This window comes from Nesoenas mayeri, assembly GCF_963082525.1.
Source record: "Nesoenas mayeri genome assembly, chromosome: 4".
Taxonomy (NCBI): Eukaryota; Metazoa; Chordata; class Aves; order Columbiformes; family Columbidae; genus Nesoenas; species Nesoenas mayeri.
Genome location: NC_137540.1, coordinates 229,524 through 256,575, shown reverse-complemented (window position 1 = coordinate 256,575; position 27,052 = coordinate 229,524). Strand labels below are relative to the sequence as shown.

The 27,052-nt window shown below is 47.8% G+C and overlaps 1 protein-coding gene across 3 annotated transcripts; it reads left to right on the top strand.

The window, feature by feature from the left end:
* Positions 1 to 317: 317 nt before the first annotated feature.
* On the top strand, positions 318 to 23,843 carry DCK (deoxycytidine kinase; the record flags this gene model as incomplete). Of its 3 annotated transcripts, none has more annotated exons than XR_013922102.1 (8): positions 318 to 387; positions 1,449 to 1,567; positions 3,161 to 3,354; positions 4,067 to 4,214; positions 5,641 to 5,756; positions 6,185 to 6,284; positions 22,512 to 22,639; positions 23,759 to 23,843. XR_013922102.1 is itself a non-coding variant. In XM_080344072.1 (7 exons), 7 exons carry the CDS (start codon positions 318 to 320, stop codon positions 9,015 to 9,017), a joined length of 774 nt encoding a protein of 257 aa, XP_080200198.1. In that variant the 3' UTR covers positions 9,018 to 10,280. The 3 variants fall into 3 exon arrangements, 1 of the variants encoding a protein (XP_080200198.1); XR_013922103.1 differs by lacking the exons at positions 22,512 to 22,639; positions 23,759 to 23,843 and adding exons at positions 8,991 to 9,117; positions 9,812 to 10,280; XM_080344072.1 differs by lacking the exons at positions 22,512 to 22,639; positions 23,759 to 23,843 and adding an exon at positions 8,991 to 10,280.
* Between the last annotated feature and the right edge of the window lie 3,209 nt (positions 23,844 to 27,052).

Genomic DNA, 27,052 nt, shown 5'->3' with positions numbered 1-27,052 from the left:
CTTTTCAGCCAAGAAAACCTCCAAACCTCGATCGCGTTTGAATCCCGAGAGCACCGCCCATCGATGCGCTGCTGCGGCCGCAGCGCTGCCTGGATCCGCAGCGCCGCGCTCGACCCGCCGCCCTGCCGGCTGCGCGCCCGCCGGCCTCGCCGCTCGCTCCGTCCGCGGGCGGGACGGGGGGCGCTTCGCTTTCCTACCGTGTCCCTCGCGCTCTGCTGTAGGCCGCCGGTGACGTCGCACGCCGTGCGTGCCCAGCGTGCCGCGCGCCAGATTCGAAGCGCGGCGCGCGCGGGGCGGTTGTGTCCGTTGGTGCCGCCATGGCCACCCCTCCCAAGCGCGGGCGGCGCGGCGGCCGCATCAAGAAGGTGGCGGTGGAGGGGAACATCGGTGAGTCGGCCCGGCGGTCCGCTCCCCCCGCCCGCGCTGCCCGCGTCCCTGGGCGCGCCCACCGCCGGCTCCTCGCCGTGTGGCGCGCGGGGCTGCGGTCCGGTGGGGCCACCGGGGAGCCGGGCGAGTCGTGCTGTGCGAACACACCGATCAGCGGCTTCGGCAGCGGCGCTGGCACCGCGGGAGTTAGCGCTGTGAAAATGGCGAGATTCGCGAGGAGAAAAAAGCGCGTTTGATGACAGTTTTTGATGTACCCAGCCCTCCGCAGGGGCGCTGGGTGTGTGTGGGTAGGACGCGCCCCCGCCCTCCCCGCCGCGGTGTGAGTGCAGCGTGTCCGACCGGCCCTGCTCGGCGCTCCGAGCGGGGCGAGCCCGGCCCGCCGCTGGGAGGGACGGGACAGCTGGGCGCTCTTCAATGTTCACAACTTTTCTTTCCCATTCTTTTTTGCGCGGGGCTGTGCTAGACCGGAGGGCAGCAGGCGCGGGGTGCAGCCCCTCCCCGGCTCGCCTGCGGTGCTTTAACCAGCACACTGGCCGCTCTGAGGTTTGTGTTGGGTGTTTTCAGATTTCCTGAGCTGTTTATTTCGGTTGCCGCAGACTAATGACCTCTGTGCTGGAGGATGCAGTACAGCTTCATGTATTCATGGCAGAAACCATCACTTTCACTCTGTGTTTCTTTCACAGTTGCTTGCTTTTCGCTAAAATAACTTGGGAAGAGTGCAACTTCGTGCCTGAAACTGAGCCACGAAGTATCTTAGAACCTTAAGACTTAGTGTTCTAATTGCACATGTAAGCTTCTAGAATTGAGATAACTGATGTGGGCTCAGCCTGGTTGTCATGACTGACGTTGTGAAATTTGATATTCGTGTGGTGCGGTACAAGATAAAAAAGAGAAACCTTGTTGATGGCCTGTGGCCTCTGATTCAGACGTGTCACCAAGTCAAAGGCACTTGGGTGTGGGAGACTCATTTATGGGGCGTAGAACCAGAGTTGTATAGTAGTTAATTAATGACACTGTCAGTGTTGTTTAACTGCCGTTCTTCCTGAATGCTTTTTCTACAGCTGCAGGGAAATCGACTTTTGTGGATATTCTCAAACAAGCGGGCGAGGAATGGGAGGTGGTTCCTGAGCCGGTAGCTAGATGGTGCAACGTGCAGCAGAGCTCGGAGGAGGATTGTGAGGTACGGTAAAAGAACCTCAGCTGAAGCGTTTTTTCTTAAAATCAGGTAAATGCTCTTCTAATTTTAGAAGACAGATATATCTGATAAACTGAGTATTGTAGAAAATATATGTGATAGCAACGTTTTTACTGATTCTTATCATAGTATTTGAGTTCCTGTTTTCCAGTCTGCTTGGTGTATTATATAATAAATGTTACTCAACATCGGGATTTAAAGTATAAAAGCAGTAAAAGTGTGCTCTCTTTTATGTATAAAAGGGATGGAAAAGAGTTCTAAGTTACTTTTAGCAGCTGAGAGCTAAGCAGGTGAGGGCCGGGGGTTGCGCAGGTGTCCTGGACAGTGTTCACTGAAGTGTCTAGAAAATAATGAAAAAGTCGTAAAGCGTTTACCTCGCTGCTTTTCCTACCAGCTGCCTGTAGTCCTGTTGGCAGTCCAGCTGCAGCGTGGCGGCCAAAGTCGTCACCGTGTGGGCAGCTTTTGACCAACTGTAGCAGAGTTTTCTTTTTTAGTCTGACGAAGAAGTACAATACATTTGGATTAATTAAATGTGACCTTTCAGTGGAGGAGCAATGTTTCCCACTTGCTCAGCTGTGATTTTTCAGAGTTAGACAGCTCATTTGTTTGAAGGCTAGTAAAGTAAATTCCAATACAAACCCAGAGTATAGAGAGTCCTTTCTTTTAAAAGCCAAGCCAACAAGTTGAAGATGCCTTTAGTTTAGTGTGGTGGCTTGACCCCAGCCAGCAGCTGAGGCCCACGCGAACAACTCACCCCCCAGCAGAGTGGAGCAGAGAACAGGAAGCGTATGGATCGGTACGAAGCCAGTTGAATGAGGAAAGGGAAGAAGACAAGAAAGGAGTGGTGAAAGGCAGTTGCTCACCTCCTTGCAGAAGCATTCTGCGGGGCAGCGTGGGCAGTGGAGAGAGCAATAGTGGTCAGCAATAGCCAAAACATTGGTGTGTTATTATCACCTACAGCTATCACCTAGGCATTGACCTCTGCCTCTGGATTTTTGAAAATATGTCAATATTTGGACTCACTGTAGCAAAAAGACGCAGACAGAAGCAGTCATATTTGATAGACTGCGTTTTCTAGTAGAACTGAGGCACACAGCTTTTGGTTTCAGGCTTCACGGGCTGCCTCGAGGTCTTTGGCCTGGATTCTGTTCTGAACCTCCCAGCTAAGATGAAAGCATCATCATACCTTAAGATGCTGCATCAGCAGCTGTTACCGTAGGAACTGTAATGAATAGATGTGAAAACAAAGGGAGCTCAGCTTTAAAATGTAACTCTCACTTGTTAGAGTAAAAGGAACATGGATTTTTCTACAGAGTTGTTGAATTTTGTACTGAGAGGATGTGGTTTTTCTATTAAAGTTTGTAAATAGTGGCCACAGTTTTTTGGTACTTGTGCATTTTGAAATTGTAGGTGGCAGAAAGTTGCTTTTTCGGCTCAGTGCCATAGGAGGAATAACATCACTTGCATTTATGTTGTGCCTTACAGATAGGGTTGAAAGGTGAATGGTGCAATTGTAAACCTGAAATGAAGGCTGAACATGTTTAACGTGGTAAAGCCATTCTGGTTTACCTTCAACAGGAGTTGACTGCATCACAGAAGAGTGGTGGAAACGTGCTGCGGATGATGTATGAGAAGCCGGAGCGGTGGTCGTTCACCTTCCAGACGTACGCGTGCCTCAGCCGCATCCGGGCGCAGCTCAGCGCGCTGGACGGCAAGCTCAGAGAGGCGGAGAATCCTGCGGTCTTCTTTGAGCGGTCTGTCTACAGCGACAGGTGCGTTGGGCTGGAGTCCTTGAGGTGAAAGCAAAATTCTGCTAAGCAAAATAAGTTTTGTACCTTACCTCCCTTATCACAATCACAGAAACATCTCTAAGTGGCTTGTTATCTTTGTCTCATTGCTGTTGACAGCATTTCTCTTTTTGTGGTATAACTTGATTAAGTATGTGTAGCTCTTCGTTCTTTGTGGGTATTTTTTTATTGTTTGAGCATGCATGTTTCCCTTCACAGGAAGAAGAAGAGTAGGCAGCAGGAAGGCTCATGAGCAATTTCTTTCTTTGTCTCTTAGTCTTGTTTGCTTCCCTGTTTCTCGGAAGAGGTCTGGCTGTTTCATATTGCTGTTTCATGTTGCCGTACCCCATTTCTGGATTCAGAAGGATAGGTTTGATGACTAAATCCAGTCACATAATCCTGATGTGTTTACTGTGTTCTAATGTATTGTATATAAATTACCACAGCGTTTCAGTGGTTTGGAGATTATTCTTGAACAGCAATGTAAGCTGCAAACGATAGTGCTTTTTGTGGACGCTGCTGTGGGCAACTGCAGTGGACATAGTTACAGATGAGGATGCCAGCTCTTTATTTCCAGTGCAAGCGTACGTCCAAGAAGTTCTAAAATTCCTGTGCCCAGCTTCTTTTCCTAGTTACTACACAGTACTTTGGGCAAAAGAAGTGGTAACCATATCCAAGTTAATTATTGTGTTCACAGGTATATTTTTGCAGCTAATTTATACGAGTCTGATTGCATGAATGAAACGGAATGGACTATTTACCAAGACTGGCACGACTGGATGAACGAGCAGTTCGGTCAAAGTCTGGCGCTGGATGGGATCATTTATCTCAGAGCCACTCCTGAGGTGAGGGGTGAAAACTGATGACCACAGAGAGAACGCGAGTCTGTGCCCTGCCTGTAAATGTGATCTTGGACTGTGTTCCCATATTATTTTATTTTTCCTAAAAAATTGCAGGCTTTAGCTATGATTCTAGGCTTGTTTTAATTATGAAATAATAACATGCTTGCAGGCAGTTGCAGTAAGGTGACAACTGTGTGTCATTGTGTATCACTGTATGTTGTAGGAGTTGCTTTGAATGTCTCGGGCAAGGAAACAGCTGAGAAATTCTCCTTGAAACGTTACCTTCTCAGGGCCTTGAGCTGGGCTGTCACTGTGAGCGTCCTGCTGACGAGCGCTCAGCTCCCATGGTACTGTTGCCTGAAGACCTTAGTACTGGAGTATGGCTAATACAGTCTGGAAATAATTAAAATAAGAACCTTCTTTCAAATGTAGCCTGTGCACTTTTAAATAAAATGTGATGATAATGATTTTTGAATTATAAGAAAGGGATATATAATGAGCAAAGCAGAAAATGCCACTGGCACTAAAAAAACCGAAAGTACAAAGCAGCTATAGGAACGTGGCTCTGACAAATGTAACAATTTGTGGTTCATGTCAAAGCTGGTTGGGGTTGTGTGAAGCCCTTGCACCTGGAGCAGTGGAGCTGCGCCAGACGCGTGCAATTACGGTGTGCGATGCTTCTGCACAATGCTTTGATGTTCGGGCATCAAATATGTTTGAAAAGGAGATAACAACGTAATAGCTCTCTTGAGCGAGACACGTGAACGAGAGAAAAACCAAGAGTTTAAAAGAGCCCTAATTGCGGTAACTAACTTACGGGCCGCTTCCATACTTCCAGCTTTCCTGCTTTCATCTTTGTTATTGTTGTAAACAATACTAGAATTTCTATTAAAGCTTTTTACTAGGTTCACTGTTGAGGGTTATTTTTCCCTTCTTTTAAGTCAAGAACGTATATTTAAATTAGAAAGTAAACCATTTTTAATCAGTTCTAACTGACTTGTCATTGAGGCTTCGGATGTGTGTTCAGAACAGAAACCAATGAAAGATTACATTTGAAAACTGAGTTCCTAAGAGCCAGAAATATTGAATAAGATTTTTGAAATGTCCTCTATAATGCCATGTATTTCTGTGCTCTTTTACACAATACAGTGACTCCCCTTTTGTTAATAACGAGTTTGTTTGAGGCCTTTCCTTGTTGTGGCGAAGTAGTGCTGTGCCTTTCCCGTGGATCCTTTTATTTTGTGTGTAGCCAGTGGGCTCCGTGGCTGAACGCGATGTCGTGTTTCTGTGCTCCTAAGGAAGTTAAGCGAGTTGAATATTTGTCTTGGGTAAAGTGTCATATTTGACATTGAGAGCAGCATTTAGCTTTTTTCTCTCTGTAGGTCTGCAAAAAAACCCTTTTATTTTGTTTTTAATCTTTTGCATGTAGAAATGCTTAAATAGGATTTACTTGCGTGGAAGAGATGAAGAACAGGAAATTCCCATTGAATATCTGGAGAAACTTCACTACAAACACGAAAGTTGGCTTCAGCACAGGACACTGCGGTAGGCTTTGTTTAATGGTTACCTAAAGAGTGTGTGTCTTTGTAAGGGTGTTCCATTCTGCTTGTTCCACCAATGAAACTTCAGCTTTTCCTATGATACGTGAAGTTAAATTCCAGCCATATTTCTGTTTACGCTTCCCTAGTAGTAGTGGCTTTACATGGAATTAATTACTGCTAGGATGTGCAATGTGCCGTGAGTCCTCTTCACATCGAGCTCTGAATAGCAGTTCAGTTTATCGTGAGGTGCTGGGGGACAGAATGGTCAGGAGTCAGTAACGCATCCTCGGAGCGACGCTGGAAATTCCGGCTGTAGTGTATAGACAGAGTTCTTCTCATGGGGTTCTTAACAACAAGGATGCTGATGGAGACTTACATGATGCTTGCTTTTGTTCAGCTAGTAATGTTTCCTTTGTTCCTGTCCCAATACAGAACGGATTTTGAATATCTCCGGGAAATACCTATTTTAACGTTAGATGGTAATGAAGACTTCAAAGGCAAAAAGGACAGATACGATCACATGACTGAAAAGGTAAAATTTGGCAAGCAGAACAAGCTGATGATTTAGGTTAATTGCTGGCATGTTGAAATAAATTCCGGGTACTTCTTGCATTTCCAAGTGTAGCGTTCTTTGATGTCAGACTGGACGCAGAACCTGTGTTTCTTCATGCTATTTCCAACATGAGTTTTCCATTTAAAAAATAAAAATCAGGGAAGGAAGTACCTCCAGGCTTATTTGAGAAGAATTTCACTAGTAGCTTTGTTTGCAAATGTATTGTCTAAATAATCCCTGTACTGTTTAAAAGAACTGTGATGTGCCACGTCCTGCTTCTGACACAGTGCAGGTATTGTGGAAGTGTGACCGGGGCAGGAGAGGAGGAGGGTGGCTGCTGGGGCAGAGGAAGGCTGTGCATGTCTGAGTGGGGTCTGGGGTCGTCTTTACGTGTGTGTTAAACCTACAGTGCAAATCGATGGCAGAATTGCCATCCCAGGTGCTGTGAAATTCAGTACAAAACCACCACAATGGAAAACGGAAGGATGAGTTTAGTAAACCTGCAGCCAAGGTTTGATCCAAAACAGTGAGCCAATGCCATGCTGTTATTTTTCTAGGTAAATGAGAGAGAATATGGGCTGTCCTCCCTTCTGGTAAGCCTGTCACAGTAACGGGCAGTACAGCTAAGGCACAGGGATCCTTTGCTCCAAAAATACCTTTCACTGTGTGTTTCACATGCTTCTGAAGTATTTCCTTCATGGACTTGTGTTCAGATGATGAACAGTCTTATAGCCAGCTGCAATGTTGCTTAGTTTTGGTGTTGTGTATTAAATGGCACTGTCATTGAAGTGTTTCCTTTCAGTCGTGTTTATTAAAGCCTTCTCCAAAGTCCTTCTCAAAAGCAGCGGTCTGAAACTTCAGGGAATGCTTTTCACACATAGCATCTCACTTTGCTTAGGAACTTAGTGCAGAATATAAATCTCAAGTATTTTCTAGTTTCATTTGAAGGAACAGAGCAACAAATGTCTATTTGGTGTAAAAAGAAGATTGACATTTCTGTTCGCATTAAGAACATCTAATCCTTAGCACAAAAGTTGTAACCTACATGTAAGTTTTAAAGCTGGGCCAAACCATCAACACCGTAACTGCTCAGGTGTTTGGTGTTGGAGTCATCATGGGATTCAGCTGAGGACATTTTGTCTTTTGAGTACTTGAAATGAGTCACAGACCTTAGGAATGGTATGTGAGCATCTTTCTGCTCTTGGAAATAACTTGTTTACCTCATGAGAAAAGCAGCTTTGTCCTTTGATCTTGGCTTATCCACTGAGAAGCAGAACTGTTCACCTGATTAAAACCAGCCTTCGCAATATTTGCTCTTTCAAAGCCTGTTAATTGATGGAATGACTGGACATCACAGCTGCGGAGTGAAGATGCTTCCCATGTGCACCGTGAGATAAGGCCAGGCTCAGGCACCAGCAGAGGGGTTTTGCAGGAGCTTAGTGCTGCGCAGCTCTCAGGTTGTCTGCGTTAACCTTTTGGTGTTGTGTCAGCGGAGTCCCTGGTGCTTCGGCCTCTGATGTACGCGTGCAGGCAGCGTGGCCCCCGGGGCTGCGTGCTTCCGTATCTCTCGTGCTGCTTGCTTTCACAGACCAGTCTGACGCTCTGCCCTCTGTGTTACGTGCCAGGTTCTTCATGCACTGTTACTGTTGGTAGTTTCTGAAGTGGCAGGTGGCGTTCTTATGGTACCTTCTGAGTGTTGGTGCAGTTACGTGTTCCCTGCCCTTCTCTACATGAAAGAATTTGACCTCTTTTTCAACCTCTGTGAGCCCTGGAATAGGAAAGGAAGGGTCTCAGTTGGAGAATACGATCCCAGATTTGTTTCCGTTTCGCATCAAGCAGTTGGACAAAACGTTTACAGATGTGCTTTGTATACGAGAGCCTCTGCCCAAAGAGCACCAGCGATGCTTTTCATGCAGCGGTCTGGCTTGGGTGGCCAGAGAGGACGATGCTCCCAGCTCAGACTGTCCCAGCGTACTTGCTAGGATGTTTTGACACTGAGAAATAGGACTTTTGTGCCTAGATCCTGTATTCCTTGGGCCTTGTGTCAACTGGGTTGTTATATTTTAAAAAAGGTGTCCTGAACTTCAACCCAGAACTTGAGTATTACATTTTAGGTAGTTGTAGTCATTTGAGCTGCTCTTCAAATACTGGAAATCAAATTCAACAGTAGCTGACATACATAAGGCATTGTTCTATGGTATTGGTTTTTTTTCCAAGTACTATGGTTTTGCTGGGTATTGTTTTATTATTTACTTGCCAAGCTCAGATTCCAAGGAACGTACTAATTAGATGCAGTGGGCTGTGCGCTGACATAAAACACGAGTGGTGTTCTGGCTGTGGGTGTGACTTGGTGTTTCCAAATGACAGGTCTTTTGTTACCTCCCTCGTGTTTAGGGTAGACCTGCTTTTGAGGTCATTGATTTGTGATGTGAGGCTGTAGTTTAGGATAACGGCAGGAATGAGTGTCATTCCAATGCGCCTCTCTCTGCATTTGCTAGATTACAGCTACTGTGGTTGACAATGTTTTCTTGGACCAGAAATGGCGTAGCTGGCTCTGAGTTTATTCCTGTCAGTTCCAGTTTCTGTAGCTTGTAGTAAATCATAAAGCAGTAGAGAGGTAAATATTCTTGCTATGTATTTCTGATGGTAAATACTTTGTTTGACAATATTTGTTTCTTTTTGCAGGTCAAAGAATTTTTGAGCACCTTATAATCCTCTTTGAAGCACAGGCTGAGCGCCACTGTTCCAAACATCTGTGCTGGCAAAGCCTCAAGTCCAGCCTCTGCTCTTACAGGGCTCAGCCCTGGCTCAGGTGTGAGGGACATACTAAATAAACCACTAGGTCTGTTCAATCTTACATAAAGAACACACACAACTTCAAAGGTTCCGGAATTCCGAGAGTTCCCAAATATTGCGCCTGTTTCTAATCAGACCAGTAAGATTGTCTCGAGTACATTATTGTAATTTTTAAAATGTATTTAGTGCCCAGTAGCTATTTAATTTCAATCAGGTAGTGTTTTTTAGATCTCTTCAGTGTTGTTAGTGGAACTGATGCGTAATAGATGTCTCATTGCTATGAGGAAGAGAAAAGTAATAACCATTTTTGCTGGTGAGGAAGTTTTGATAAAACCTGGAGTTTTATATTGGAAGCTATTGAAAAATGTCATCTGACAATTTCGATGCTCTTTGCAGAATACACTGAATTGAAACAAACTCAAATGTGGCTTAAATTGTGTAGATATCCAATTAGTTTTTCTATCTGTTTTCATAGTGCACTGCAAACGAGGATATTAGAGGCTTTCCATTCTCTAGCATGGGGTTTGTGCGGGTTTGTTGTTGCCTTTTTTTTAACCTCTCAATAAACCAGAGCTGATGGTGGTTGTCCACAGTTCCTCTTTTCCTGCAGAGGAGTGTTTGCTTGGTGGTTGCCATAGAGGGAAGAGGAAGATTTTGCAAATGGCCTCCATCTGTAAATGACATGTTTCCAAACGTTTCCTTAATCGCAGTGTGGACGTCAGAGCTGGCTTCCTGCTTTTGTTCGCGTTCACGGGGCCTCCTGGGCGCTCACCCGGGACCTGCAGGATTTGAAGCAGGCTGTGCTTTCTCATCCTCTGTGAGAACGGGAGCCCTTGGCGGGGCAGCTGCTGCTCTGGTGCATCTTGGTTATTAACTGAGCCACTTGAGCTTCAGGTGCAGAAAATATAAACTACACAGGGTACACGTCTGAATGTGTTTTATGAACTGCTTTGTTCTGCTTTAAACGCTTCTGAATGATTGCACAGCTGGCTTTTGAATGCAAAAATGTTACTGTAAAGCATTTTCTAGCTTACTGTGGTGCCTGTGTTACCTGCTAATGTGCGATGAAGTATTTTCCTTTGTGGTTGGAATTGTGCTGGCGTTCTCTCACTGACTGAACAATAAAAGTGATTGGAAAGACTTTCAGTGCTTTCATAGTGTTGGCTCCCTTGTCTCGTAAAGGAAATAATGCGGTAGATGGCTGGTACGTAGTAGCAGTACAACGGATGAAGTTAAGATTATGTGTTCTTGGTGTATTTGGTATACAAGTTCTCTAGGGTGATTGAAACACTGCAACTGGCTTCACAGTTTCTTATGTATGGGAAATGAGCTTATGTGATAGAGACACAGGATTACGGAACTCTATCGTATGTATAGCTTATCAGTAGAAGTGTTTTGCATGATATTTGTGTCAATAAAGGAGCGTGGCAGTAGCAGGGTAGAAGATCTTGGTTTGGACTTCAGGGTGGCCTAGCGAGAGGAAAGATTTTAACATCTCTGCTCCAGAAATGAGGTCAGGTGGAACAGATGATGGTTCAGTTCAGATTTACTTGAAACACATAGTAGAAGCCTTTAAAACATTCTTGGCAACAGTCTGAACAGTAAGAACTTAGTTTGACCAACAGTGCAATTATTGCTACAGTTTTGCTGTCAAAATGGTGGATTTAATTACAGCAATTGGAGTGACAGTGCTCATTTCAGGGGTAAACAAGTCTGAGTTCTAATAAAGACTTCATTTTAAACCCTTCACAGAGCACACAAACTCTGTGGCAGGTTATCTGCGTCTCGTTCCAGAAAGCCTTACAGAATCTGACTGCCAAGTTTGGGTTGAAGGAGCAAAGTCATGACCAATTATTAGAACGTTTTTAATTGCCGTGGAGAAAAAAGCAGAAAGCAAGCAGGCTCCCTGCCCGCCCCCGGCCACTCGGGGCTCGGGAGCTCGGGGGGCTGACGTACGTGAAGCTGCGGTTGTTTGCGTGTGGGACGAATGCAGCAGCCCCAGAAGCGGAGATGTCCTTAGGCCGCTGTGCCCGCGCGGCAGCTGGAGCCTCGCAGCGCTAGCAGCGCCTCCGCTCTCCGATCTGTCGGTATCTCGTTCTTGGCTTCAGTCTGCTGGCAGCCTGCTGCAATGCGGGATCGGTGTGCTGGGTCCGTGTTTCTGAACTGTCTGCTGTTCGGGGGTGAGGGGTTTTCAGTCTGTGCGGTGTCCCTTTCTTCTCCCCTGGGTAAGAGATGCTTCGATGGAACTGGCTGGAAATGCTGCTTCTGATCGAGTGTCATCACAGTTGGGGCAACAGAATCGGTGTAGAGGTGGTGTTCTTTCCAGTTAGAACACAGATTCAGATGGTGACTGGTAGTGTTTTAATTGCTGTGCAAGTACACGTGTAAGCAATGAACTCAATATTGCCTCATCATATTTTCAGTTGCTGTAGTTGTTTTCTTTGTAGTATTTTTTAAGGTCTCTTAATACAAATGCTTCTCAGAACAGCAATCAGTTTTGTTGGTAGAACTTAGTTTTCTATGACTTTATGCCAGTTATCTATTTCTACTGTTTTCTGCTTATGTAAGCAGACTTCATAACGAATTGCATATCAAATGTGATGGGTTTGGAGCTTCTTTGGTTCTTTTTCCAGTAAGTACAGACTCCAGGAGTCTATTTGTGAGAAATTTGCCATGTACTGTTAAGCACAGACCAAGAAGCATATATGTAGTAACAATTAAGTTATATCTTAGGAAAGAACAATATGTGATTGCTGTTGCCAAGGGATTTCAGCATAACTAGGTATAGCAGCTTCAAGGTTGTTTTCGCTGTGTAGACTCAGTGCGTGACCTCGAGTAAATCACTCTTTAGCTCAATCTTTTAATCTTTTAAGATACGGTATCTCCCTGTGTCTTCAGAAGGCAGGAAGGATTAGTTAGTTAATACTGAAGTTCTCTTCTATAGGTCTGGGGTGTTCTATTAGGAATTAAGAATGGAGAAAGCCCTGGTTAGAGGTTTTTCAGTGGATGTTTCCATGCCCTCACACAAGGGGTCACTGGCGCAGATCGTGGCCAGTGGCAATTACTTAGTTGTTTTAAAAGCTATTCGAAAGCTGTGTGCAATGCCAATTGTGTTGAGGTTAGTTCACTGAAGAACATGGCCACCGAAAACTCGCTGTTTGTAAGGAGAGCAAACTTAGACCAAATACGGTCCCGCGCTCCGTCCTGTAGCCAGTGGTGGCAGCGAGGCTACGACAGATCCTGCCACACGGGGTCACGGCATGCTCAGCTCTCGGTGCGGAGCCCCCTGCAAGAGCAGTAGCGTTTGAGCACTGAATGGCTTTGGAGAAGGTAAAGCCTGAAGACGTCACTTCCTTGCTTTGCCATTAAACTGATTGATAAATACTCCAGCGGATGAGGTAAATCTTGGTCTCTGGAGGGAAGGGAATAAAGTGAGCCTGGTTGGATTAAGTGGAAGACTAGAAAAGGCAGAGCTAATGGGAGGGATTTCGACACCAGAAGGTCTTCATGCAGCCACCAGCTGTTTCTGTTCCGTGAGTGAACATTAGCGTGTGGATAACGCTAATCCTGGTGTGGCCGGGTGATAGCGATATTCAGGCACTGACCTGTCAGGCCTGACTGCAGATAGTGAGAAGTACTAATGTATTTTGTGCTTTTCTCTCCAATTTCTAAGTTGTCGCAACTTGTCTTTTAATAGCTACTAAACCCGTGATCCTGTACGAGTATTAACAGACTTGTTCAAGCCAAACTGTCGGTAGTCTGCAGCCTCCTGGAGGATGTGGCTTCCATCTCTGTTCCAGCTGGGCGTCTTTGGTTTTCTAGTCCTCTTTTCTGAGCGGTTCTCCCGTGTTAGCCAGCCTGATTGCTGGGGCTGTTCCCGGTTCCTCCTGGCTTTAGCGGTGTCCGCGTGTGTGCCGACTGTGCTCTTTCGTTCCTAGTTCTGTTCAGGTTTGCCTCGGCCGGTCTCCTGAAAGGACAGCTGTTGCTGTCTGGTGAGGTCCGGCCGCACGGCTGGCTTTGTCCGCCGCGGGGCTGGCTGGTGGCCTTTACCCGCAGCCCCTGAGCTGTGGACCGTGGCCCCAGGTCATTGACTGCGTTGTTACGGCAGAGCGCGGGGCTGCCCGTGGTCCTGCCTGTGCTGCGCTGGGAACACCCGCTGGCACAGAGAAACAGCGTTTTGCATTTCAGATATCCGTTCCTGACCCGCTCCGCTGCTTGCCTCATGAGGATTTGCCGCAATGGTCCAGCATAGTTGCGTAGGTGCTCCATGTGTCCTTGACCCTGTCAACAGTCTCTGTGCCACCTCTGCTTTGTTTTGGGGAAAGGCATCCTGTCGTTGAAGCGAGGTCCGTGTCAGTGGCGTCTCTTGCAGCGTGCTGTGGCCGCAGTCTGACACCGCCTGGTAGGATGCTGGAGCTTTTAGGGCCTGTTTTGCCTGCCATTGGTGATGCAGTGCACTTGAAGCATTCTTGTTTCGGGATGGTGGGCTTGCCATGTGTTGTGACACAGGAACACAACTGTTCTGTGGGGTTGAGCAGTTCTGTGCCTTCGAGAGCTTTCTGAGATTGCTTGAGACTGAGCCCTCCTTTCCTCAGGCACTCTCTGTTTTCAGCTGGCCTTGTGCTACTGTACATTCACTTCAAATTGATTTCTTTAGTGGCTAGTTTGTGCCCCTCCTGTTCTTACACATTCAGGTGTGGAGCACATATTGATCTTGCAGTTTGAGGTCTTAGCTGCCAAGATACTCCATCCTTGGTGAACGTCAGCGTGACTTGTGCACAAGCCTGTTCCTCAGAGGATGCTTGTGGTGCGGTGGATCACGGGCCTGCTGCTTGTGGCTTCTGGTCCTGTTCAGCCTGTCAGTGTGGACACCACTGGCCTTTGGTCATGCTAAGATGCTTTGGCGTTGTGCACCCTACAAGTTCTTTGTATCTGCTAAGTGTTCCAATTATGTTGCCAGAATCTTGCTCATGTTTGTAGTTATTTAGCTCATGTAAGTATTGGGTTCTTGTGAGATCTTTTAATGACACATAGTTAGTCTGTGCATCCAGTGGGGCTGATAGAATTTGTCTGTGCCAGAGATGAGTCATTACTTTTTCTGCCTTAAAACTGCCTTTTGTTCCCAGGGCCGTTCACCCAGGATACACTCCAAGGGATAATGCAGCTAAGTTTGATGTTTTATTGATCTTCTGCACTTGCCCGTTGCTCTCGGAGGCGGACGTCTCCAGCATCTGGGTGCACTTCTGACTTTAAATACTGCCGTTAAGGGTGCTTCTGGACTGCCTTTCCAGTGCAGCTGGAGTCGTGCAGGCACGGGGTCAGGGAGCATTGCTGAAAATGCAGCGGCTCCGCCTGCGTGTTGTGGAGCATGGACTGAAGGTCTCCGTGCCTGTTCTGTGTCTGTCCAAGTCCCTCTGCAGAACCATCCTTTGCTACTTCTTGTCAGTCATCTTCTCTGTCTGTGCAGTTGTTCTGCTGGCTTTGAGAGGTTTTTTGGTTTTGCCTTAATCTGCTTGTCCATAGCACTGGAGTATAACCTGTTTATTCTTCTGCGTCTGTCATGTTGCTACCTATGGACTGAACCCTTTGCATTTCACTTCCAACAGCGTGTGTGTCGGATGGTGGTACCTGCGCCGCTCTGTCATCTCCCCTGTGTACTTACGCTAAATTACTGCCCGGTATCGTACTGACCCGTCTTGGGTAGCTGGACTTCAGAATCTCGGGGGGCATTTCTGCGCAGGACGAGGTCATTGGGTCTGTCACACAACGTTTCTTGCTGGCTGGCGCAGTATGTCCATTGAATGGTCTTGTCTTTGGCTAGGGAGTACTTAAAGTCTTGAAATTAGATGTAGATATCAGAATTCTCAGCCTCTTCCTGTAAGTACCAATTTCCAATTCTGATTCTTGATTTCGGGGTGTTACGTTTTGGAGATTTTTGTTGGTTAGTATGTTCTACTCTAAATCTTCAGTCTGCCTGTAGGGGAGCATTGTGTTCATTGAATGAGGTCAGTCATTTGATGGTTTTTCAAGCATTACTCCATGCAAAAGTGTCTCATATATGTATTTTTTTCCTTTTATTTGCTTTGGAAGAAGGCTTTGTTTATTCTGTTCTTCCCTCCTGTGGCCAACTCGGCATATGGATTTCTAGGCAAGAAAGCCTAGCAGCTAATGTTACTGGCACGGTTTTGTTGCAACATCCTGCCTTCCTGCTGTATCGCTAGAAAACAGTTGTTACACATACCATTCACTTAATGAGCTGCAAGTGTATTTCACTTATAATACACTGGATAATGTGGTAGGACTCTATAAAAGCAACTGGCTTTTCTTATCTACCAGAAAGCCTCGACTGCAGCACACCCACTCACATGAAAAAGCCGTGCATTAGACGATGTGCATCTTTCGTGTGCTTTTGCGCGGACGCCGTCAGTTTGGGAGCTGGCGTGACCCCCAGCGGAACCCTCACCCTTGGTTTTTAGCGCTCTACCTATGTGACCATTTGCGAGACCACAGTACTGTTTAAACGGTGGCTGTTAGGACTGTGCAGGTTCGGTTTTGATTTCATTTTTCAGGGGACTGCGGACTGTTGATACGATCAGCCTTGGGCTGCAGTGCAAGCAGAGGCGTTCGCATTGGGAAGTTCCAGCTGTGGCTGCTGGCAGCGTGTGCTCTGAGCTGCTGTTGTGAGCTGACTCCGCAGCACCTGCTGCTGAGAGCAGGGCTGCCCTAAGGGGCTTTCCTGGATTTGTAACCCTTTAGCTGCTGTGTGATGGCTGGAGGATGGCAACAGCTACAGGGGATTTCTTAGCAGTTTTTTAAAGAGAGGGAGTTGAGACAGATGGTAAGGGAAAGAAATTTTGTTATGAACCTTGGCATAATTAACGTGTAGGTATACCTGAAATGAAAAGCAAGATGTAAACTGATAATGAATGGTGAGAGTGTAACTTCTTCCCTGAATGAGGCAGAACCCCAGCGGGAACCAGGATGTGGTCTCTGTAAAAAATGCTCGGTGCTCCAAAAAGATGCACATCTCAGAAAAGCAAAACGGGAAATAGTTGCATGGGAGTTGTCAAATGATACGGAAAAAGGTGACTGCACTTAAGAGTTCTACTAATACGATTTCTCCAAGCTTTTCTCTCTGGCAATGGAGACAGAATACCAATTGAAGAGCCCTGGAAGAGGAGATGTAAAGATTGATTTTGATGTAAAGAGACGAGTGGTGTACTGATATCACAGAGAGCGACAAAGGAAGCTCGCTGAAGGTGCTCCAGTGCGATCCCCCGAGCTGGGGAGGCAGGCACGTGTTGGGAGGGATAGAGTCAGGTGGCAGAGCTGATTCTCTTCTGATTGATACGGCTTCTGTCGTCGTGCTTGTCTGGCAGGCTGAGAGACAGAACGGGGTGCCCTGGACTAAATCTTTGGCTCGTGTTCATTATTGAAGCCTCATTTCAGAAAAGTTTCACAGGAATCCAGGTGACGAACAGGTCACAAATGGAGATGGAGAGGAGAGGCTTTCTGTCCTTACAGAAATAAGTGTGCTCTGATCCGCGGAGATGGGGATATTTGTGGGCTGGCTTGAGGTAGGCTGTTGCTAAGTGGAGCCCATTAAGATCTCTGTAGCACGCACAGTCCATGCAGAGCCTTGGGAGAAGAGGCTGGTGGCTCGCACGCAGCGGCGGGGCTGGCGAGGCTGTGCCGTCGCAGTCAGGCAGACCCGCGTTCGTCTCCGCACCAGCCGCTGTGTTGTGGACATTGTTTGCACCAAACTGCTGCGTTTCATCAGCTCGCCTCTGCTTTCACAAGTGATGCGGCGGGAGAATCGCATCCACAGGGTGCTGGGGTTTTTGTCCTTCGGCGGCCGAAACGAAGGTGGTTAGCTTTTTAGAGAGGCCTGTGATGGCTGGCATATTCGCAGCTTGTGGGCCGGCAGTTCTTAGCACTGATTTAGGCCACGCACAACTTTTTACTGGTGTGATCTTACGCTTCTATGGAACAAATGTCAGCTTGCTTGTTGTGTTACTTTTGGAGATCCTTTGGCCTCGGGAGCCTGCGCTCTGTGTCTTGGAGCTGGTGTTGCAGACCATCGTGACTGGGTTGGCTGTTTCGGGGGGGAGGAGCTAGTTGTGTCAGAAGTGACAGGATTCATAGGTATTTTTATTGTGCATGTGGAACATTATATGACTCTTAAACTAGAAATGGGGAAAGTAAATAATTTAGGAACAAGTTACTTTAATGCACTGAAGGTGTTCTGAGGAGCAGTGAAGCGGTACAGTCAAGTAAGCAAGTGTAGCATCTCCATACTACCTATACAAATCACCAGTCAAACTTGCATTCTGCTAGTTAAGAGATGTTTTATATGTTTGTTAAGGGACTATGATATTTTATTACAGCAACAAAGCTGAGCTTGAAAACTGGTTTTTAAATCTACATCAGGTTTTTTTGAAACTTAAATTCAGGAGTTACTAAGTTTGCCATTGCTAATGTGACAGTACATGACAAATAGCAGTATTGCTGCCCCTTAGACAGAACGGAGAGAGCATGGAGTGGATTGTTTATTGCTCGACCTTGGACAGAATCTTTTTTGAACTTGGACTGTTGCTTTGGACTGGACTGAATTCCTCACTTGAAAGGACTGAGCGAGGAGTGGGAATGGGCAGTGACCTGAATAGAGCAGAGCACGTCACGTAACACGCTGAATGAGAGAGTCAAGCACAGACTAAACTAAGTGGGTTTATAGATGTTAGAAGGAAATTGATGGAATTTTACTTCCAGGTTTGGAAGTCCAATGCTGAAAGGCCTGGTGAGCGGTGAGGTTCTTCGTTGTTGCTAAAGAAGAGGCACATAAAAAATGAGCTGCTTTTCTGTAGTTGAAAACCGTACAAAAAAGTGGGACCTGCCACTTAAAGACAGGCCTGAAGAGAGATTGCGATGTATAAGTTTACATGCCGTACTCCACAGAAGGCAGCGGGGACGGTGCGGTTTGGGGTGATCCCGGCCCTGCGCAGCTGGAATAGCCAGTGCTGCTGGCCCGTCCCCTGGAGCCCTTGCTTTTCTCCCTCCTCTCTCTGCCTGTGTAGAAGGTTTGTGTGCCCTGGGCCGCTTACCAAGGGAGGTGTTGGGTGTTTTGCTCCTTGTGGGTGGCGGCCGATGGGGCTAAGGAGACGTGCTGTGGGTGTATGGTGGCGATGGTCACGCTGCCGTGTCAGTTCCGTGTCTGGATGCTGGAGATGAGGGGACAACGCTGCCACTAAAGGGTTGTGAAAGCAGGAAGAAGCAGTTTTAAAGGGACTGAATGCTCCAGTGGTGGTAGGGTCCGATGTGTACACCCTGATACAGTTACAGAGTAAGAGCTGCCTTGAGGAGCATCTGCGGATTAACTTTTTTTCCTCTGCCAAATAAACACAGATGACAGAATGCAGATGACCATTACAAATCCGGCAGGCCCTTTTGTCCCGTGTCTTTTGCTGGCATGGTTATTTTGGTTAAAGCAATGTGTGGGCCCAGGTTTTGCCTGGGGAGCCTGAGGTACCACGGGCGCGTTTTCCCCAGGCCACTCGAGGTGCCGATGGCTGCGCTGGGCAAAGCTGGCTGCTGGAGCTCTGCCTCAGCTAAAGCACGTGTGGGGTGAGGAGGAAGGTTGGGGTGTTTCTTGGTATGCAGCATGTTGTCGAAGAGGAGCCCATCACGTTACTGTGTGTGTTTTGTTTGGTGGTGTGTTTAGTTTTGTCGTTGTTATTAGTAGCATCTCTCAGTTAGGAGAACGAGCTCAGAAAGTACTCAGAGAAGTGTGATTTTGGACGCCAAAGCTGGTAGCTGTTCAGAGCCTCTCTCCTCTGTCTCGTGACGGCTGCTCGGTGGGATGAAAGGGGAGCTGACCTGCAGTCCAGCTGAACACGTCTGACCGCAAACTTCACGTTGTTTGCCTGGGATGCAGATAGGCGGATGAGCTGTCTGTAAATGTTTAATGAAAGGGGTCACGGTGGAGGTTTGCTCTGACAGTCATACCATATGAGGTGTTTGTATCGTGCTTTGGGTACGAGCTCTGTGGTTTTTTCTTTTTCCTTCTTTGTATTTTACTTGTCCCGGGTTTGAGAAGAAGTGTACTTGTTTTTAAAAGCCCGTGGTGGTAGCTGGAGACATGAGATGTTTAACATAAAGCACAGCTTCTTGAAGAGAACATTTGTCCAAGCTTCCCTTTAGCAAGAAAGTTGATTTTGAGGCTTTTCTGTTTCTCAGCAGATTGTGTTCCAGCAGAAGTGACCTCATGAGGGGCAGAACCAGGCTATGGCTGCCTTTGGAAAAGATTACTTTAGGATGGTAGAACCAGGATTTTTAAGATAATAAGAGGAAAGATATACTGTGAATGTAAATAATGTGGAGACAAATCGCCTTTGTTTCTGAGAATGCATTGCTACAGTATTTGCAGATCCACGTCCGTCAGAGCTCTTTGCTCAGACGCTCTGCCAGTGAGGACTGGGTATGGTCAGGCGTTACTGAGGTTGACAAGGCGGTTGTGACTCGCCTGCAGTCAGTGGTTGATGCGGGTTCATTTTCCGTTACTTGATGGCTTTGCTTGACATCTTCATGGAATTTGGCCCTCTGGGATCAAGGTGGTTATATCTCAGTATTTGACGGTCTCAGGTGGGAACTCTGTCAAGGGACACACCGAGCACTTCTTGCTGAAGATTTTTCTTCTTTTTGTTTGCCACAGATAACGTGGTGTAATCGTGACCGGGGCAGTTCCCCATCAGCTCGAGTAGAGGTTGGCTACCAGCTCGGGCTGTAGCAAAAAGAGCTACATTCTCATTGCGTTTACTTGAGATTTGTTTTTATAGGACTTACTGTTGGGTTTGTTTTCCAGAATGATTTGGGAAAGCTGGTTGTTTTTTTTTCTCCCGGTCCAGGAACAATTGCTCGTTCTTTCCCGTCAGTGCAGCTGCTGGTTGGATGTAGGCAAAGGTTTCTCAGCCTTTAGAAGCCGACAGTATTCTTTCCTTGCTGAGAGCCCACTAGCACTCTCCTTACCATCTTAGAAGAAAAAATCAGCCTTTGTTAACGTGGTTCTTTTCAATGTTTTCTTGCACTGCACCTAACCTAGCGCAGTCCAGGACCATCCTTTACTCTTGCTGGAGGACTGTGTGTGATAGGATCTAACTCTGTGTGCTTTTGTTATCGGGGATGTCATCTAACCTGCTCGACACCGTCAGTGCAAACTGTCGGTGTGTTTCCTCAGCCTTGCTTAGGTTTGCGAAGGACTGTGTGTGTGAGCCTGTGCGGTGAAGACCCCGGGCTTTCAGAAACCCCTCCTGCCCTGCAGTGCCTGCTGAGCCCCCTGGAGATTTTACCGTGTTCTGCCTGGGCTTTAGAAGGAGGTGTTGGGTGCTGAACTGTTGCTGGGAGAAGCGTGCCTGCAGCGTCGAGCACAGCGTGTAGCCAGACAGTGACTCCAAACGGGGTTATTGTTCTGTAGCCACACACAACATAGTTACTGCTCGGTAATTGTAACAGCTAATTATGGTTTCAGTTTTTGCTGTCGTATAGTTCCCTTTCCTGTAACGTCTTAGTACGTGGGCATTGGCTTTTGGTTTTGTTATGCAGAGGGATTCTCTGAATGTTCTGTGCTGTGAAAGTCTGGCCAGTCTGTGTGGGTCCTGGCCAGCTGAGGACCAGCGGGTGTCAGTGCACGCGTGCTGCTCCCTGGGCCGCCTCCCCGCCGTCTGCGCTGCCGCGTGCAGGCAGGTGCACCCGCGGCTCCGCTGCCGCTGCCGGGGAGAAAATACCTTACATTGAGACAGCTTCACCTTGTCGCTTCGCAGCGGCAGTGATTGGGGTGCCCACCTCCTAGCAGAGCATGGCTGCACACCCAGGGCATTGCAGCACAGGACGTGACTCAAGCGAAGAGCCATTCCAAGGTTGTTGAGAGCTTTGGGGCTTACCAGACAGAGTCGGAGCTGTCCCAAGGTGAAAAGGAAAGATGGAAAGAAGCGAGGCTGTTTATCCCAGCCCCGCGTGTTGAAAGGCTCCAGAGCTCAGTGTGTGTTACAGGGTGGCTAACCGAGGGAGCTGTGGAGGGGAAGGTCGTGCCCTGGGCTCTTTGCAGCTCACCTCCACCCCTGTTGGGGCTGCCAGTTTCTTAATTTACTTGCTATGTGAATAGATTGCCAAACTGTGGAGCTGCATATGTTCCTGTTTGGCCAGTCCCAACCTAAGACGAAAATCTTCCATGTGTTTTTGAATGCCAGGCTCGTTTGCTGCTAGTTTCCATGGTAGTGCTTTCCATTGTGGCTCTCTGGTGAGCTACAGCGGTTTACGCGATCTCTTTGGTGCAAAGAGAGCACACTGCAGTACTGGTTCAAGGCTCACATCCTCCTTTTCTCCCCTGCTGTGTACGCTGTGAGGCTCCCTGCACAGGACACGGAGCAGGCGAGGTCCCCGGAGCTTGCCAGCCCGCCGTGGTGGCGCAGCACGCAGGGAGCTTGGGTGAGGCAGCGAGGTGGGCAAGCCCAGCAGTAACTCCGAAGCCAGAAGATAGCCCTGTGTTGTGCTTGGTGTAAGCAAGCATTTGAGACGCGTGGCAGAACGGGCCCTACAGCCGGTCCTGCGTGGTGAGGGCGCTGGGGAGGGCACAGGGTGCGCTGGCTCTGCGGCCCGGGGCAGCGCTGTCATGGCGTACTGAAGATGGGTCTCATGCTGACGCACTGATCCTTCCGAGAGCGGTCCTTGCTGTGCAGCTCCTGGATTTCCCAGGTTGGCCACAGGTTGAACAGTTTTGGTTGTGTGCATGTGTGTTGTGGTGGGTTTTGTTGTTGTTCTAATTGGCTTCTGCAGCCTTAGGGCTCTATTGAGCATTCACTTCTCACTTTTTCCACTGAGTGTGGAATTTAGGGGTAGACTATTCTTTTTAGGAACAGGCTGGCTAATCTGATGCTTTAATGTCAACCAAAATAATCTTGGTATCCCTGGTCACTGTTGAAGTTGTAGTGGCACAAAGCACCTGATACCTCCTTCTCCTTGAGAGTCCCTCACACCTTTCCTACTTGTGAAGAAAGGAGGGGAGAGCATTTGCTTTTTAAGCAAGGACAGGTGGGAGCAGAAGCCCTGTGCTTATCATAGAGTAACAATATAATCGCCTTGATTAATCCTACAGTTGCTGGTCTTGGCCGCACAGAGAGAACACCGCTGTGTCGTTGGTCTCTGGTAAGCTGGCCCGGTGTCCTGGTGGGAATCCACCTTCCGCAGAGCCCCCGGGCCTGCGCGGCTCCTGGAGCAGGGTTTGCAGCGGAAGCCTGGCTGAAACGGGCTGCTGGCAGGATCGCCTGGCGACTAGCAGTCCTGTTCTTTGCTGCAGTTTGGCCCTGGGCCCTTTCAGAGGCCCCTGGGCACAAGATAAATGATTTCTTTTGTTTGTCATAGGCACCTGTAGAGCTCCTGCTATGGCTGGCAGTACCCGAGACTCGTGCAGTTCTCCAGTGTATGGTGCTGTAAATCTGGAAGGTGACTTATTCCACAAGTAACCAAGAGCAAGCAGGAATGCGTCCAAGGTAAAGGAGGAAGTCTGCAGCCATGGCCGTGGCGGTTTCTTTCTGACCGGTCCCCAGCCAGATGTGTGCTTCGGCTGTGCACACAGCTTGATTCTTGGGCTGGGCACCGGGGGCTTGCGGTTGTCTGACGGGAAGAGACGAGAAACACGAACTGGTTCTGTGGTGTCACGGCAGACAGACGTCCTGCAGCGTGCCGAGGATGAGGCTGTGGGCCGAGCCAGCGCGCCCTGCCTTGCAGACGGGTGGGAAGAGCTCGAGGAAAGCGGTATTAGGCTCTGGGGCTGTGCCGTGCCTGAGTAATGCCACAGGACAAAAGGAAAAGTGCTTCCTGCGGAGTGTAAAATGTAGTGGTAACAGTGGGACGCTGTCCATGCTACTGTTGAAAACAGGCTTTAGCTCAGAGACCTGTCAGCATTTGATTACAGCTGACTTGTAAAAGAACATTTTATTATTAAATCTGCGCTTTCCTTTGCAGACTCAGGAATGCTGAGTGCTTGAGTTTGTTGCAGAGGCAATTAAGCACCTAAAACCCTTTAGAGGGATCCCCATCATGCCAGTTCTTTCCAAAGTAAGGGTGTACAGTGTTTATTCCTGCTTTTTATACAACTGCCATTTGTGTTGGAGGGGGTGCCTTTTTTTTTTTTTTTTTATTTCTATGTTTTTTTAGAATGGTCCTTTGGTTCAACTAACTAAAGCTGGGCTCTCTTGTTCTGCTGCCACAGCCCTGTGACTGTTGCCTTGTAAGGCACCTGGGAGAATTTAGTCTGTGATCTTCCTTGAACACGTTGTTACATCACGCATGAAAAGATTGGGAGATAACCCTTTGCCCTGGGTAAACCATAGAAAGCAGAGCAGCATGAGCAAGCTGGAATAACTGTTTCGCAAAAACAATGCGTGGGCCGGCTGGGGAGAGGGCTGGGTGACCCCGGGGCAGCTTACCTCTCGGGCAAAGGAGGTGTCCACCGATCCAGTCCAGCCTTTGAGACCGAAATTCACGGAAGCTCAGCCTGGTGCTGCTTAAGCCTCGGTGGCCTCCTGAGGCTGTGCGTGAGGTGGAAGCAGGGAGAGCTCCGCAAGTTAAGCTGCTGTTTAAAGTTTCCCTTGGTGCTATGGTTCCAGGTGACAGCTGAGGTGAGCCGTGCTCTGCCGCGGGAACAGAGACCTGAAGCCGTGTGCCGGGGCATTCACTGAGGTGTGGGAAGGCTGCCCCGTGAGCCTGGTGAGTGCTGAGTGCCGTAGGGCTCGTAGTCTGCGAGGGAGCACGGGCTGCTCGGTGCTGTGCAGGCAGGGGCCTCGGGGCTGGCAGGGCAGCCCGCGCGCTCTGCTGCAGCTCTGCACCTGGCACAGCCACACAGCTTCTACCAGCTGAGCCCAGCGTGCCGCCTGTGCATCCATCCCGTCTGAAAATCAGGGCGTTTGTCTTGAAACGAGGGTGCTGCAGTGTGCTCTGTGGCCTGGAGCACTTCGGGACCAGCAGATGGGAAATTACCCATTTGAAGTGCGTTTTGACTCTTTCAGCTTTTTATCTCGTAAGCAATGTGAAAGTTGCCTTGGTCATCAAGAGGTTTCCGAGCAGCGGCCCCCAGTGCTGAAGGGAGCGGCTGACACCTTGGTACTGTGGGAAGCTGGCTGATTTGCTTTTTGTTAACTTCGTTTCTAGTCGTTTATGAGTGTACATTTTAATATGGGCTTAGATTTGTAAGTGCTGGATTGCGTAATACTTGGAGCTGTGCAATCAAGTAATATGAGGAGATGCCTCACGTTGCATGATTTGCTTTTTTAAAATATAAATGACTGTTAATGCATAGATTCACTTAAATTATAGTATTTTTTCCCTGAAACTTGTTGTTTGCACACTATTTAACAGCAATACTGCTGAGCAGCCCCACTACCGACTACAGGTGGCTCACAAGCATTTGACTACATAGCCTGATTATTTCTTGGAGAACATGGAACACCGCTGTCCCAGGTTCATATGCAGCGCTCTCTGCCAGATTGTTCCTCGGAGGCTGCTGATAGCACGAGAGACAATACATAATACAAGCGGTATCTGTAGAAGGCTGTTGCAATGGTGTCTGGAAACAAGAGGCTCCTAACATTTCAGAAGTGACCATCATCTGTGGTGACCTGTGTTGTTGGGGCTTGTCCCCTTCAGACATGAAGTCTCACTTTTTTGGGGAAATAAACTACCCGATTGAAACCAGGGAGCTGACGTCCCTTGGTGTTCTGAGAAGCGCCGTGGCAGCCTGGCAGGGTGTGCGCCCTTTGGAGAGGTGCGGGAGTTCACCGCTCCCAACGCCTTGAATGAAGAAGGGGCCGCTGGGTGGGGCTCTTGTCTTGTGCTTGGCCAGCATGGAAACCGGTTGCTTAAGAGACATGACTTGGACTGTTAAGGAATTCCACAAGAACACTGGCAGTTTTTAAAGTTAAGGAGTCTGGAATTCAAGACTGAGAAGCATGGTGGTGATGTGTAATAAAATGATACCATTTTTTGAGGCATTTATGTCTTCTGGTTAAGAAGGTAAGTTGCAGTAGCCTGGCTAGTCTTGAGCTTTTGGGTGATCAAACGGGAAAGCAACACCACCAATCTGGATAAGAGCCCCAGCTCTGAGCGGCACTAGGGAAGGGTTTGGTTTAAACAGATGTCTTGGAGCTTTCACTAAGTTTTACATTTTTATTTCAAATAAGCTGCTCACCTGAAAAATGGAAAAGTGATGAGGAGTTGAAAGGAAAGGAGAAGTCAGCAGTCGCTTTAGGAAGACAGCTTATCCCAGAGAACACGAGTGAGCCTGCGTATCCGCGCATCGCAGGACGGAGTCTACACAGACTTGTCTGGAGGTAAGGAGTCCTAAAGCCAAAAGGAAAGCTACATGTGTGTACAGTCGATGGAGTTACTGAGGTCCGAATTGCAGTTTGAGCGTCAGACCTGCCGAGGCAAACACTGTTGGAGTCGGGGATCACGCAGAGTCGGGGTTCAAAGCAACGAGACCAGGCTGTTCTGTTGGGCGCTGGGTGGTGGTTTGAAGCTGTGTCCTGAAGGAAAGTGCTTTTTAGCAGAAAGGTTTCAAAACTGAGTTTGCTCTAGGGTTGTGTCAAAGATGTTGATCAAGAAGGGTTTTCAATGCGATTGGTTTTTTGAGTACCGTTGTTTTCAGGCACACAATCTCAGGTGTTTTAAGGGGTCTGTGCTTCTGTTCTCTCTAAAAGTGAAGGAGGGAAGACTCAAAACCTATTCATGTTTACAAAAAAGAAAAAGAGGCCAAGTGTAATGTTTGACTTGACCTTTGGGCTTCCTTGAACTTCAACAGGCCCCTCTATATCATTTTTATCTGCCTTTTGCCACGTGTTTAAAATAGTGTCATTGCTAGTTGCCTACCTGGTAAATCGGTAAAATGCAATAGTGTTTGTGATGTACTGTACAAGTTTAAGGCATGGAGTTCTGTCAGAGGAAAGTACTAGAATTAGCTTCCAGATTCCAGTTTAAGTAACCTGTGTGTCACTTCAGAAAGGAACCATTTCCTCCTTCATTTTGCTGCTGTTCTCATTAAAAGAAATGTCTGTGCATATATGCCTACCTACCTGAATGTGCCCTGTTCCATCAATGCTTCAGCAAAGTTGCAGGGTACTGACCGTTGTGGCCTCTGAGCCGTGAACTCAGGTTGAAGCATGAACTGGTGTAAGGACTGAATCGCCTCCTCTTCCCTCCCCCGTTTGCGCTCACTACCTGCACATGCATCCCAGGAGCATTCGTGGAGGGTGGGACGACAGAGGGTGAAGCGTTGGCTGCAAGAGCTGGGGGCGAGCTCCTTGCCCGGGATCGTGCTGCGGAGGCTGCGGCCCCGCCAGCGCTTGCTTTCTCAGCAAAAGCTGTTGAGGATGTCGTTCCTGGCTGTTCTGCCTCCTGGCATTCAGGGGAGAGCAAACTCTGCCTTTCCAGCTCACAGTCTGGCATTCCTGTTAAAAATGCCCGACTGACTACTCGAAGCTTTCCGTGTTCATGTCTGTGCAAAGATTTCGGAAAGTTAGAAGCTAGTGAGAGCCAGGGGGTTGATAACATAACTGCAGCTGGACGAGTAGATGGTGCAAGGTGTCACTCTTGGTGCTTTTTACAATGTGCTACTGGCTGTTTTGCCTGCATGGTGGCGTTTGGACCAAACACGGCTCATTCTTCTACAAGAGGGCAGTGCTTAGTGGTACGAGCAGTATCGTTGTGTTATTTGTTGCCTAAGTTTTGTGTTCTCTATTCTCAGATGAGACACTCGGGCTATGTGTGGTGTTCTCACTATGCTTTTTGTGACCTTGCAAATAGTCAGCATGTCTAACTACAAGAGAGCGCCTTGAATTTGCTGTGGGAGCACGTATGAAGTATGGTGGGTTCGGAGTAGCAGCGGGATGGTAAAGATTCTACTCAGC